General features: G+C 35.7%; 1 protein-coding gene across 1 annotated transcript in view; it reads right to left on the bottom strand.

Annotated features, from left to right (window-relative positions):
* LOC752556 (lipoxygenase homology domain-containing protein 1) overlaps nt 1–13,143 on the bottom strand; it is a 54,864-nt gene that overhangs the window by 10,720 nt on the left and 31,001 nt on the right. Inside the window, exons 29-39 of the mRNA XM_030993507.1 lie at nt 12,203–12,387; nt 11,157–11,335; nt 10,458–10,574; nt 9,889–10,051; nt 9,101–9,255; nt 6,704–6,910; nt 6,018–6,168; nt 5,371–5,475; nt 4,313–4,416; nt 2,733–2,916; nt 2,312–2,472 (exon numbers count right to left, since the gene is read on the bottom strand). Coding sequence (XP_030849367.1) covers nt 2,312–2,472; nt 2,733–2,916; nt 4,313–4,416; nt 5,371–5,475; nt 6,018–6,168; nt 6,704–6,910; nt 9,101–9,255; nt 9,889–10,051; nt 10,458–10,574; nt 11,157–11,335; nt 12,203–12,387 — 1,711 coding nt within the window. The remainder of the gene's footprint in view (nt 1–2,311; nt 2,473–2,732; nt 2,917–4,312; nt 4,417–5,370; nt 5,476–6,017; nt 6,169–6,703; nt 6,911–9,100; nt 9,256–9,888; nt 10,052–10,457; nt 10,575–11,156; nt 11,336–12,202; nt 12,388–13,143) is intronic.

A 13,143-nucleotide genomic window follows, 5' to 3' on the forward strand; every position in this document is an offset into this window, starting at 1 on the left:
CAATAAGAGCATGATCAGTTGAATGGTTTGGCCGAAAGCCATATTGATGCATGTATAAAATATTGTTATGTTCAAGAAATTTATATAGACGAACGTAAACTAATTTTTCTAGTAACTTTGAAAAACAAGGAAGTAAAGAAATTGGACGATGGTTGCATATATCATAAGGATCCCCTGTTTTTGGTACAGGAACAATTTTTGCAGTTTTAAGCCGGTTTGGAAATTTTCCAGTCGAAATTGATAAATTCATAATGTGCATCAACGGACGGGCTATAGCGTGAATAGATTTCTTTGCTATATTTTGACTAACATCATCAACTCCAGTGCTATTTGTATTCTTTAAATTCCTAAAAATATTTATAATTTCGTTTTCAGATGTAGGGCACAAAAATAACGAATTTGGATTTGATGCGTTCATGTAATCCAAATGGTGTTTATAAGAGCGAGGAATCTGGGCAGCTGTTTTGGTTCCAACGTCATTAAACATTCTATTGAACAGTTCGGATATTTCGCACTCATTGTCTACTATCACACCGTTGACTTTGAAATGATTCGGCAGGACTTTAGCTTTTCTATTTAAAATACCATTGATAATGCCCCAGGTTTTCTTCAGGTTATTAGAGTTGTATTTAAGCATATCACCATAGTATTTTGTTCGTGCTTGTCTTAGAAGAAAAGTAACTTTATTTCGATAAGATTTATACTTCCTACACAAATCTGAAGAAAATTTCAACTTCAATTGCTTATATAACTTATTTCTCCGATTGATACAAGAGAAAAGAAAATTATTTATCCACGGTTTTCGAATTGATTTTTTCTTCCTACTTTTCTCCTTGAGGGTAAAGTGTTTATCATACAATTCAGAATAGATATCTATAAATATATTATATGCCTGTTCGACATTTGTGGATCTATAAACACACGTCCAATCATATAAATGTAGACCAATGCAAAATTGTGCAATGTTTGCCTCCGTAAAATGCCGTGTACGAACATTTAAGATAGGAATAGAAACCTTTAATTTGTCGTTAATTTGAAAAATTGGAAAATGGTCTGTAATATCACAATATAGAACTCCAGAATGAATATCATTGATAACGTTTGTGAATATGTTGTCGATCAATGACATTGATTTCGATGTTATTCTGGTGGGTTTGTCTATCAAAGGATATAAACTATTAGAGTGGAGAATACTCAAGAAGTCAGAAACATGAATATTTTGTGAATTATGTAAGTTTATATTAAAATCACCCATTAAATATATGCTTTTATTTTCTTTACTAATCTTAATGAGAAGTGCCTCGATTTCTTCAAGGAAGCAGGGAATATTGGAAGCAGGTGGACGATATATGGTTCCAACTATAATATTTTTTCTTTCAGATATATTTATCTCAATAAAAATGGATTCGATGTTATCATTGCACATTTTTAAGTCATCTCTGGTCTTGAACTCGAAGCAATCTCTTACTAACATAGCAACACCCCCACCCTTCTTTTGTATTCTGTTGGAGTAAACAAAATTATATCCAGAGAAATCGAAACAATGTGGTGTATGTTCTTGAAGCCATGTTTCCGTGAAAGCAATAATGGAAAAAGGATAGTTAATTGCTGATAAAAAATCTGAAATATCATTGAAATTTTTGGACAAACTTCTTGCGTTAAAATGTATAGTACTAAAGAAATATTCTTCTCTTGTGACATATTTAAAAACAAATTCCTGAGGTATGTAATAATTGCATTCACTGTTCTTAAAAATATCGCAATGTAAATCAGGGTCAATGTCATCAAGTGCATTCAAATTATCTTTTAACAACGCAAGTCTGATGGTATTGAAATTTTGTAACGAAATTGTAGAATCGGCAGTAAACATATTAGATTTGAAATCTTCGTCGCTAATCAGACTAAAAGGAAATATGCATATTATACAATCTTTGCACATCCAATCAGAAACATTTTGAATAACATGACATGATTCATCGTGAAAACAGTCACAGTTTATACAGCAAACGGAAGAGTTTGTTTTGACGGTGCACCCACAACAATTAGTATTTGCTCTGTATCCAATCATACAATAACGAATCAAACACTCATACAGACACACATACACTCACTCCAAGATAGCAAGTTCAGTATTTTGTATTCTCTATACAGATAGGTTTCACAGTCCAAAAATGAAGGAAAACCCCCCACCCCCAATCCGCCCAATGTATGCCCTATAATGTCCTATTTATTCCATATAAGGTCTATTTATGCCATATAAGGTCTTATCTATGCCATATAAGGTATTATTGATGCCATATATGAGTCTCACCTTTACAAGGTCTTCTCTGCCCCTCTCAAATCTATCTCCGTTCTTATCCAGGACAATCTCCTTGCTGCAACCATTCGTTCCAAACACAGTCAGTGAAACCTGGGCATCCGTGCCAGCGTTCTGAACATCTCCCGTGAAAACCACCAACTCATAAGTGATTTCTGCAGCAAATAGAACATAAGAGCCACATTATAGGTCTATTCATTGGCAGCAAACACATAAGAAAACACCCTTCCAAGTTTTGGGCATCTTTTGGCACGACATTAATGAAAATCCGAAAATACTACAGATTTATGTCTTTTAATGTTGTACAGCAAACTGAATGTGTGTTTTGTACAGGAAGCAATGTTAAACAAAATATATCCAGTTGCCCTTTTTGTCACATTCGATTAAATGCAAAGTCATAAAGAAATAAACTTACTTGGTTTATATTCAACTTTCTGGCCATCCTCCACGATCAGCATACGGAAGGTCTGTCCGTCATCCTCGTCACGTGACAACCAGCGTCGGCATGGCAACAGGTAGTGTTTGCCGAGGGTGGGCGTGTCTATCTCCATCTGCTCTAGGAACCAGCCCTCTTGGGATGTGACGCCGTCGTGGCCAATCTGAAGAAGACGGATAGAAATAGTGATTTAATAATGACAAACTTGGATGCCTTGACCAACTAGGTATAAAACTAAACATGTCTATAAACAAGACGAGAAACCATCAAAAGAAAATAGTTATACATGTAGTTTAGCAAACACCTGTTAGAGACAGAAGAACTTTTCTTTCCTTCATTTTAACCCTATTTAGCCCGGGGGGGGGGGCTTGAGAAGCCCCCCCCTCGACATTTTTCGCGATAATTTTTTAACGCAAGAAAATCTTGCACTGACATTTTGTGACTTTTTTCTTTCGAGTCTTGCGCAACTTTTGAAAGAAATTTTTGGAAAATCGGACCTACCATTACAAAGTCACGTGTCCTTTTGTCTTCGCATGTCAGCCCGAAAATCGCTCATTTTTGTGATTTGTGTACAAAACATATGGAAATCTCATTTTTCAAATAAAGAGGTAAAACATTGGTTATTTGGTCTTGTTTAGAATTTAGGTGTTTATTTTGGGGTCAAAATAGTTGAATTATAGTTGGAAATGAAATAAAACAACAAAAACAATAAAATACATAAGTTAAAAAAACAAAGAAATACATAAGAAATTATCAAAACAATAGATAACATAAGGAACAACCCTGGTTTTTCAAATTTTTGTGTTGTATTATTATTCCAAATGGTCTAACAAATATATGTAGTGAGAAAGAATGCTTAAATATGAATAATGTCTGATTTATGGGCAAAAATGTGAATTTAATGACCTTATTTGCATAAATTACCATAAATATGCAAATGAGTGAATTTTTCAAAAAAAATTGAAATTACCATAGTATTCTATACACTTCACTTGACATGTATGCAAATTTTCGCGGCGATCGGGCGTTTCACGGCCGAGATCATAGGGGGGGGCCTTAGAAGCCCCCCCCCCCCCCCCCCCCCCCCCCCCCCCCCCCCCCCCCCGGGCTATGCAGTTTCAAAATAGCCCGGGCTAAATAGGGTTAAGTTTAACATTGAATGTTCAAGGCGCTGTAGTGAAGATAATTTTTGGGGTTTGTAGTTGCCAATTTTAGTTGGTGATATGTCATCTGGGGGTTGTTTCACAAAGATCCCAAGTCAAACTTAACTTTAAGTTGGCCTTAAATATTATGGAGAGCCATTTGTAGCCTTAAAATAAAATATATTCAAAAGCGAAGATTTAAGATTTTTAGACTTTTTATAAATTCCACATCAAGAACATGAAATCTCCTTGATAATAGAAAATATGAATGATTTTAATCAACATTTTATGCCTTTTAAAATAACTTTTACAAAATATTTTCATAGATGCTAACGGCTTTCCATAATTTTTACCTCCAACTTAGAGATAAGTTCAACTTAGGATCTTTGTGAAACATCCCCTGGTCACAATACGTACCTCCACTTTGTGGACTTCTCCTACGTCAGGGGCTTCAAGTGAGAAGGTCTCGATCGAAGAGGGTTTCAAAGACTTCTTGCCAACCAACTGTAGAGGGAGCTTGCCTGAATGAAGAAAAAGAAAATCGTCCATGTTAAAAAATGTTCATCATACATCTTGTTTTGATGCCTGCAGCCATCCCTCTCAACATCAAAGACATAAGAAGTCTGCAATTATAATAATCTTATTGAATGGTTATAAGCAATTACAGGAGGGGCCCTAGCTCACATCCTGTTGACACATTTTCAAACAGGGTCCTGTTTCTTAAAACTTCTTATCAATAACAACTGCCACAGATCTGTGACAAATCTGCTCACAGCCAATCAAATGCAAGGATTTCAGTAGCTTATAACAACTATCGTAATTTTTTATTGATAACAAGTTTTATGAAACAGGGCCCAGTACTACTTCACATATTTTCTTTTTATGTATGCCTAACAAACTATTTAATAGTTATACCTGCAATGCAGTGCCCTATCAAAATCCTAACTAAAATGTCTGAGTACATACATGCACAATGATGGAATATTCAATTCAATTTAATTTGATTCATTAAATTAATTTAATTTCCATTTCTCTTAAAAAATACATTCAACAATACATTATACATATAAGCAAATATATAAATAATACAAAGGAAGGCCATTGGCCTTTTAAAGGCTGGGCTCCAATGTCCGCAGATAATTATACAAAGTAAAGAGAAAAGAAACAAGGGGAAGTAAATAAATAAACAAATGAGTACAGGCTAATTAAACATATTGCCTCAAATGCTTCAATACTTTACATTTAGAATCATTTGAGCATTTAGAAGAGATGAGCTTTAGAGCCCCTCTGTTCTAGTTTGGCATGGGGGAATTAGACCTCCCTGCAAGGTCACTGGCAGGTGGTCATCTCATCAAATCAGCTGTCAAAGAACATAAGATAAAGGGCATAATGGGGGATCGACGGGTACCGCTTAGGCATTGTTGGCTGTATAGAGGGCGCAAGTAGCTATAAGTAGTGCAGAGGGGCTTTAATACCTGTAGTTTTCTTCTTCTTAGAGCCGATGATGGTGATGAAGATGTTCGCCTCCGTTCCCATATCTTCCTCTGAACCTGTTGTCAGCTTGATCGTGTATGGTATAGCTGATGGATAGACAGAAGGTATGATTACAGATATGGAACATTAGAATCATTCTATAATCAGTTTTTACATTTATTTCTATATCTTGCCTAATAAATAAAATTGAAATATATATATATATATATATATGTTTCCACACAGAGATATCCCTTTACAAGGAAGAATTTGGAATGCCCAGGAAATATGTCAACTTACATGTACATTTGTTACTCGTTGTGATACTTTTCAGATAATTTGTAGAGGGCCTCTCAGGAAAACAGTTTCAATACTGAGAGAGTTACCCTGTTTAAATAAAAACAAATAAATAAATAAACTAGGGTTCGAGGGGATCCCTAGAGGTGGTCACTTCAGACATAGGCCATATTAGGTCTTGTTTAAGCATTATCAGGCCCTATTTATGCCATATAAGGTCTTATTTATGCCACATAAGGTCATATTCCTGCCATATAAGGTATTATTCATGTCTTATAAGGTCTTATTTATGCCACGTAAGGTCATATATATGCCATATATATCACTCCAAGACACATCCAATACAACTTACTTGGCCCATTAAACTCAGGCATCTCGAGCATTGACTTTTTTCTGGTGAGCTGCCGAGGGCTGTCTGATGATGTAGATTTCAGGGAACTAGACGACTTGCTTCTATGTAGGGTGTTGAGAGTACTGGTACTAGACATGTCACCATCATAACCCTAGATAATCACACAAAAAATGATGATAAACATTCAAGTTGATATTTCATAGAACTCCTGAATCCAGTGTTCATCAATTTTTTAGCAAACAATAACAATTTTATGAAAACATTGATATTGGCTTCTTTTTTTTTATTGAAAGCATAAAAAAGGTTTACATGTATAACTACCAAACATGTCATTGCACATTAAGTAGATTTAAAGGGACTAGATATCATGTTGACTAAGCTGACAACCCTTTAATATGTAAATAATGATGATGACAACAGCGACAACGATGATGATAATAATAAGAATAGAATGTTTACATTCCTGCACAGCACAATTATTTATTTCTAACTGTTACTAAAGTATAGGCATTGTGAATATCATTTCTATGCATATACCTGTATGGGTCGGGAAAAATCTACAAAGGTCGTGAAATATTTGAAAAATGACTCACAAAGCTTTACATACCAGGATTACCAACCAACATAAACAACAATGGTTCACACTGTAAAGATTTTAGGAAGCAACATGACCTTTGACCTCTCACCTTGACATACAATGACCTCTCCAGTTTCCCGTCGTCTTTCTTCTTGCTGAGCCAGCGTTCGCAGTGGAAGTGGTACGTGTCGTTATCGTCGTCGACCACCTCCACGCGGTCCAGGAACCAGGCCGCGTTAAACCCGGAGTTGTCATGACGAACCTTGACCTTGAAGGGTTTGCCGAGGTCAACGGCTTCAATGGTGAATTTATCACACTGTAGATACAACAATAGGTAGAATAATTATAGAAATATGTACTGTACACTAGCTGAAGCATATTGAGTCAATACATCAATGTTGTCCCCACTCAAGGAGCCCGTCTTAGGGACATGTAGCCCAGCAAAATCAAGAGGCACATGAAAAACAAAAAAGAGTTGCTATTGAGATCAAGCTGCGATTGGTTCAATGCGATCCCCAAAAAGGATATTCCTATCACGATTTGCACTACAACAAATGTGCTCAAATGGGCAAATGTTCGTTTTTTTCTCGAAAATACTGCAAAGGATCAGAATCTTCCTAACAAACATCACTCGTAGAAACCTGCATGTGATATCAATTTTATTCCTGAAAGTGAACCACAACCAGAAAATCAACTTCTCAAACCCATTAATTAATAATGTAGACAAAAATACACATCATACTGAGGGTTCTTATTTTCATTTCTGCAATGGAAAGGCTAACCACAACCAGAGAACCATCAACTCAACAAATTTGTTAATTATTACAGACCTAGGACCTGTTTCACAAAGCCTTTTTTCAATGACAAATGACAAAAATTAGTGACAAATCTGCTGATAACCAATCAGAAGCAAGGATTTCAGTAGCTTATAACAAAGACTGTCATTTGTCACTGATGATAAATTTTGTGAAACGGGACCCTGGTCATGCAACGTACTCCAATCCAAACAACATTGAAGGCATCAGATAAAACATGAGTATAAACTCAAAATGAGACAACTGAAACAGATGTTATCACCAGACCACAACCTAAAAGATACTTGGTCATTGTTCATATATATGCAGAAAATATTAATTTTGGGGCTATTTTCTTTCTGTTTTCATGGTAATCCCTAGAAACTAGACTATTTTTCTTCAATTTCTGATGGGAAAAAATGGAAAATAGATCAAATAAATATTTTTAGGCTAAGGATTTGGAACAAAAGATATATGAAAAATGTATTGTTAGTTTAAATAAGTAAAAAACAAATTTTCTGAGCTTTTTTTTTCTCACTATTTTTCCCAACTAGTTTTTAAGGGAGTTACATGAATGAACTAGGTGTTTGACCTGCACCTGTAATCCAGCTAACAACGGAAGTTACAAAGTGATTCAGTCTAGGACGCATGTTCGAAACTGAGTCACGCCTTTTGGATAGTGACGTTTAAAGGTCTGTCCCCAGATGTAAATAATCATATCTGATTGATATAAATACATCTGTAAAAACCCAATACAAACACACACACACACTGTGTATTAAATTGAGCAGGTTGTTTACCTTAAACTATACCAATTCACAGTAAAAAAAAAATATGGTGTGTGGGACCATAACACAAGACCACTTGGCATACAAAACAAACCCTATTTGTAGTAAAACTCCACCTCAGATTACAAAATATTCACGTTAAAAAATTACCTCTTCATTCTATAAGATAATTAATAAATGGAAAATAGCAAAATGAAAAAAAGAGAAGAATGGTTAAAAAGGGAAGTAGAGCTGCAGAAAATGCTTTCAATAATGTTAATGTTTCTCTAAAATGATAAGTTTTGATTCAATGGATTAAATATCTTTATAAAAATGGATTACTATAATAAGAAATAAGATCTACTACTGGGCAAAACAGTTAAATCCCGCCATCCACAAAATATTCATCAACATCATGCAATAGATAATATCTATCTTCACAGTTTTATCATTAAATTCTTGCACGTTTTAATGAAAGAATTAACAATATAAAAGTTGCCAAACTGTAAAGGAAAAGCTGATTTTAGTTGACCTTTGAAAAGCTTTTTTATTGAACTGGTGTACATCTACAACATGTTTGTCTCAAGAATAATCCCCCTTTTTTGCTTGAGACAGACATTTGCAAGCATTAAATAATTATTAAAGATTTCAAGATCACTTTTATATAGCGCTTCATACATTGACAATGTCTCTAAGGGCTTTCCAAATATATTATAACCCGTCGGATTCAGGCTTGTGCACACACAATGTATGCACATTTTCCACTCCCTGGGGTGCATTCCAGCCAGACGCCACTTTATAGACGCTCACAATTCTGAACAAACTACATTAACGTTCGCATCCTATCGGATACCCATTTAACACCCATCAAACTTCATTTATTACAGTTTTGATGTTGAAAGCTAACAACACACCTTAAAAATTGCAAACAAAATAACAACTTACATGTCCTCTTTCAAATTTATCGCTGTAACTCTCTGAGTTCCTGAGTTGTCTTTCTCCACTGTCCCCGTTCTCTCCATAGACCGTCAGGTAGACGTTTGCGTCGGTTCCAGCGCGGAAGGTGTCCCCCGTGTAAACCAGCAACTTGTACTGACGCTCTGCAATAGATAATATAAAAATGAGTAAACATCAAATCGTCGCCTGGCTGGCAGAAGGGCGTAAGCTCGAATTTCAGGTAAAAATTGAAGCATTAAGCAGAAGGGCGTCAGCACTAAATCACCTCAAACTTTTATAAAACTGATTATTTTCGAGAAAAAAGTTGTGGGCATGTTCTACTATAACATTTGTATTAGTCTTTTAAGTTTTAAACCAATTTTCGGGACGGAAAGCAGTTTAAATTTAAAACAAATATCAAAATGTGAATAATTTGAAAAGTAGTTTTCGAGTCGCTCACGCGCTAACGACCTTCTGCCAGCCGGCCGACGAAAGAGTTAAGTTCGACTTAGGATCTTTGTAAAACACCCCCCTGATGTGTCACAGTAAACCTCCGCAAAAAAGCTGCAGCTTTTTTAAAAATGTGCAAAAAACGAATGGTAACAGCACGCAACAAAGGACGTATTCAGAATCCGGAAATTCAGAATAAGATACAGAAGTGTGAAGCGGATAACACTTTACGTCATCATAAAAAATGCCATGGTTCTGCCGCGTCATATCTGAACTAGCCTCTTTAGGGTTTGAAACCAGCCTATGATGAAACCCTACCACACATCTTTGAAAGAGCATAGACTTACTTGTGAGTGTATTCTGCTTGATCTCTTTAGTTTTGGTCGTTCCATCTTTCTTGGTCTTCTCCTCTGTGACCTGGTCTGGGACCAGCTCCCTGATGATCTCACCATCGTCTTCCTTCCTTGAGAACCAGCGGTTGCACGGGAACACGTAGGTCCTGGAACCCTGCTGGGGACAAAGACAGACCAAGAACATTACATAGGGTTATAGAATTGTGTTTGGTGCTGGTTCCTTATGTGCTTGACATCAATTTTTTAACCAACACTGTAAGAACTTGCAGAGACCCACAGAAAACAACTTTTGTTTCCCTTGAGAAAAAAATGGTTTCTCACTAAAACCTGTACTAAAGGAACCTGTACATAAAGACCACTTTCCTTGTACCCCTTGAATGGTCTTTATAGACAGACTTCACTGTTTAGTCAAGCCATTACGATAATAACAAAATTGGATAGGCTGAATTGATAATACTTTGCATTAAGACCGAGTAGAGGTTAGGTGTCATAAAGTTATATAAAAAACGATAGTTTATTATTACAGTTGCTTAAGAAAAGTGACTAGTTTACAGCGATCTTACCCTTTTGCCATCCAGGAGCTTACGGATCTCCACTTTATTAAGATGCCAAGCAGCACCGAAGCCAGCATTATCGTGGCCGATCCTTATCTTCTCTATAGTATCCCCAACATCTTCGAGCTGGAGTGAAAAAAGAAGAGCAAACAGGGGAAAAGATCAAATTAATGCGATTAAAAAACTGGCAATATCAACTGATACGTACAACACATTTCCATTGTACCGGAACCAAAAATCATCTTTCAATCTTACAGAGCTAACCAAATGATTAAGAAAGAAAACATTTATAGATAGATGATGTTGTCATCTAATGAATGTTAATGACCCACAACTAAATGCATTTCAATTTTCAAGTTAAGTGATATATAATTTTTCGTATTAATATTTCAATTTTCGCGATGTACATGTACCTCGCTCCAGCTATGTTAAACTTATCTACAATTTCTATAGTATAGTGTATTTCACTTTGCATTTGCCAACGTGTAAATCTAACTTTCAAGTATGTGTTTCTTAATCTCTGAATAAATTTAACCATCCTCCAAGTCCCAAGAAAAAAAAATTAAACAATATCTAGTACCCTTTTTTTTTCTTTTTCAAGATTTGTTTATTGCTCAACTCTATAAAAAATACATTCAAAACACTCTAAAAAAACACTTTATAAAACACATGTATATCAATTTCCTTATATCCAATATCTACCCTTACCTCGACAACAAACTTATCCTCACTACTCTTCTCAAAGCACTCCTTTCGCTTCTTCTTGTTATCACAGAGACTCTTCTGAGTGGTAACCACCTCTCTGCCATAGAGGACGATGAAAACATCGGCGTCTGTCCCGGCGCCGTTCACGTCACTGGTGTAGACCGTCACCTCATAAGGGACATCTGAACAAATATCAATAATGGTAATTACCAGTTTACAAATACTTTTTAAAAAACTTTTAAAAAAGGGTTTTGGGTGCAAAATATCCATTCAATATTGTTTCAAATATGCCCAAATGTTCATTCGCTATATCTATCAAGGCCGGATTGATATGATAATTTACCAAATATATCAACTAGTAGGCAGTTTTAGGCAAAATTTGTATCATCACGTATTAGTCAAAACATATTCTCTCACATGATTGGTAATAAGAGCTTCAATTTCATTTTATGAGAGGGGGGCGTTTCCAAAACTGGTCTATACCTTTAATGTTCATAAAAGTTTAGAAAATTTCATCAGTGGTCCTGATTTGCAAATTTTCAGAAATAAATGAGAAATGACTGAAAAACAATAGCAATTCTTTAGCATTTCAGGATAGTTTCTTGCTGACTTTATGATTCATAAGATTTCTGGCTTCACAATACACTAAGACCACTTGTATAGTTTCGTACTGTGTTCTTTCAGACTAGGGGGTGTTTCACAAAGACTGAGATTGACTTTAAGTTGGACTTAACTATGGCAAGCCATTTATGCCACTGTTTTCTCTCACCACTATGATCTTTAGATAACATATTTTCCTTCAATAATCAATTATCAAAAAATGTAAATTCTGTAGATTTGTGACCATGATTTGTAAGTCCCTCGAGAGACCAATGCCAGTATAAAATGGTGAGAGAAAACAGTGGCATTAATGGCTTGTCAAAGTTAGGTCGAACTTAAAGTTGATCTTAGTCTTTGTGAAACATCCCCCTGGTCTGTGACTGTGTTACATTCATAACAGGTGTTTAATATCTTTGAAACATGTGCAACACCACAGAGAGGAAACTTACGTTTTTCATATTCCTCCATCCTAGACTCAACAGGCAACAGCTCCCTCTCGATCTGACCATCGTCCGAGGACTTGTCAAGCCAACGACCGCAGGGGAAACACCAACGCTTGCCAAGAGAGGGCGCGTCAATTTCTACCTTTTCCAACTTCCAACCAGCAAATCCTCCCTTATTATCATGGCCAATCCTGTAATGGTTACAAATAGAAGCATGAATGTGTATTAAAATGCAATAAATGATGGGTATACTTCAACATTTCATACTTGCACAGTACTATAAGCAAAATATTATTCTTGACAGGTCTTGAAAGTAAACAATTCTGGATACTTGAAAAACTGTAGTTCTTAGGATAATAGCTAAAAATAGCATTCCTGCATAAATACTGGTGTGTTGGCTCAGTCAGTAGAGCGTCCGCCTCACAAACGGGAGGTCGTGGGTTCGAACCCCGGCCGCGTCATACCAAAAGACGTTAAAAGACGGGAGTTGCTGCTACCTTGTTTGGCGTTCAACAATACGGGATAGAGCAACGTCGATCTGGCGCTGCTTAGTGGCTGCCGGGATTACGATCAATTGGCAAAAAGAATTTCCATTTTCGGTTTAACTTAATAAAATTTGGAGTGGACTTTAAAAAAAAAAAAGATTATTAATATATCTGTCAGAATGGAAGCAAAATATTCCATTTACTTCTTCTTCAGCTGAATATGCTGATGTATATCTACAGGTAATGAGTGGTATTCTCGAAAGCGGACAAACTTTAGTCCATGGTTTAATCCACCAAATAAGTATGGAATGCCAAGTGTCCATATGAATACATTTTTGAATACTTTGATATGTCCCTAAATTACCATAATAATAAAATTATATCATAGTTATATTGTGTATTAATTATGTTATTTCATTTTGTTTTAATTCAGTGACAGATTGAATTATTCAAAAACATATT

This window comes from Strongylocentrotus purpuratus, unplaced genomic scaffold, assembly GCF_000002235.5.
Source record: "Strongylocentrotus purpuratus isolate Spur 01 unplaced genomic scaffold, Spur_5.0 spur5_scaffold_20, whole genome shotgun sequence".
NCBI lineage: Eukaryota > Metazoa > Echinodermata > Echinoidea > Camarodonta > Strongylocentrotidae > Strongylocentrotus > Strongylocentrotus purpuratus.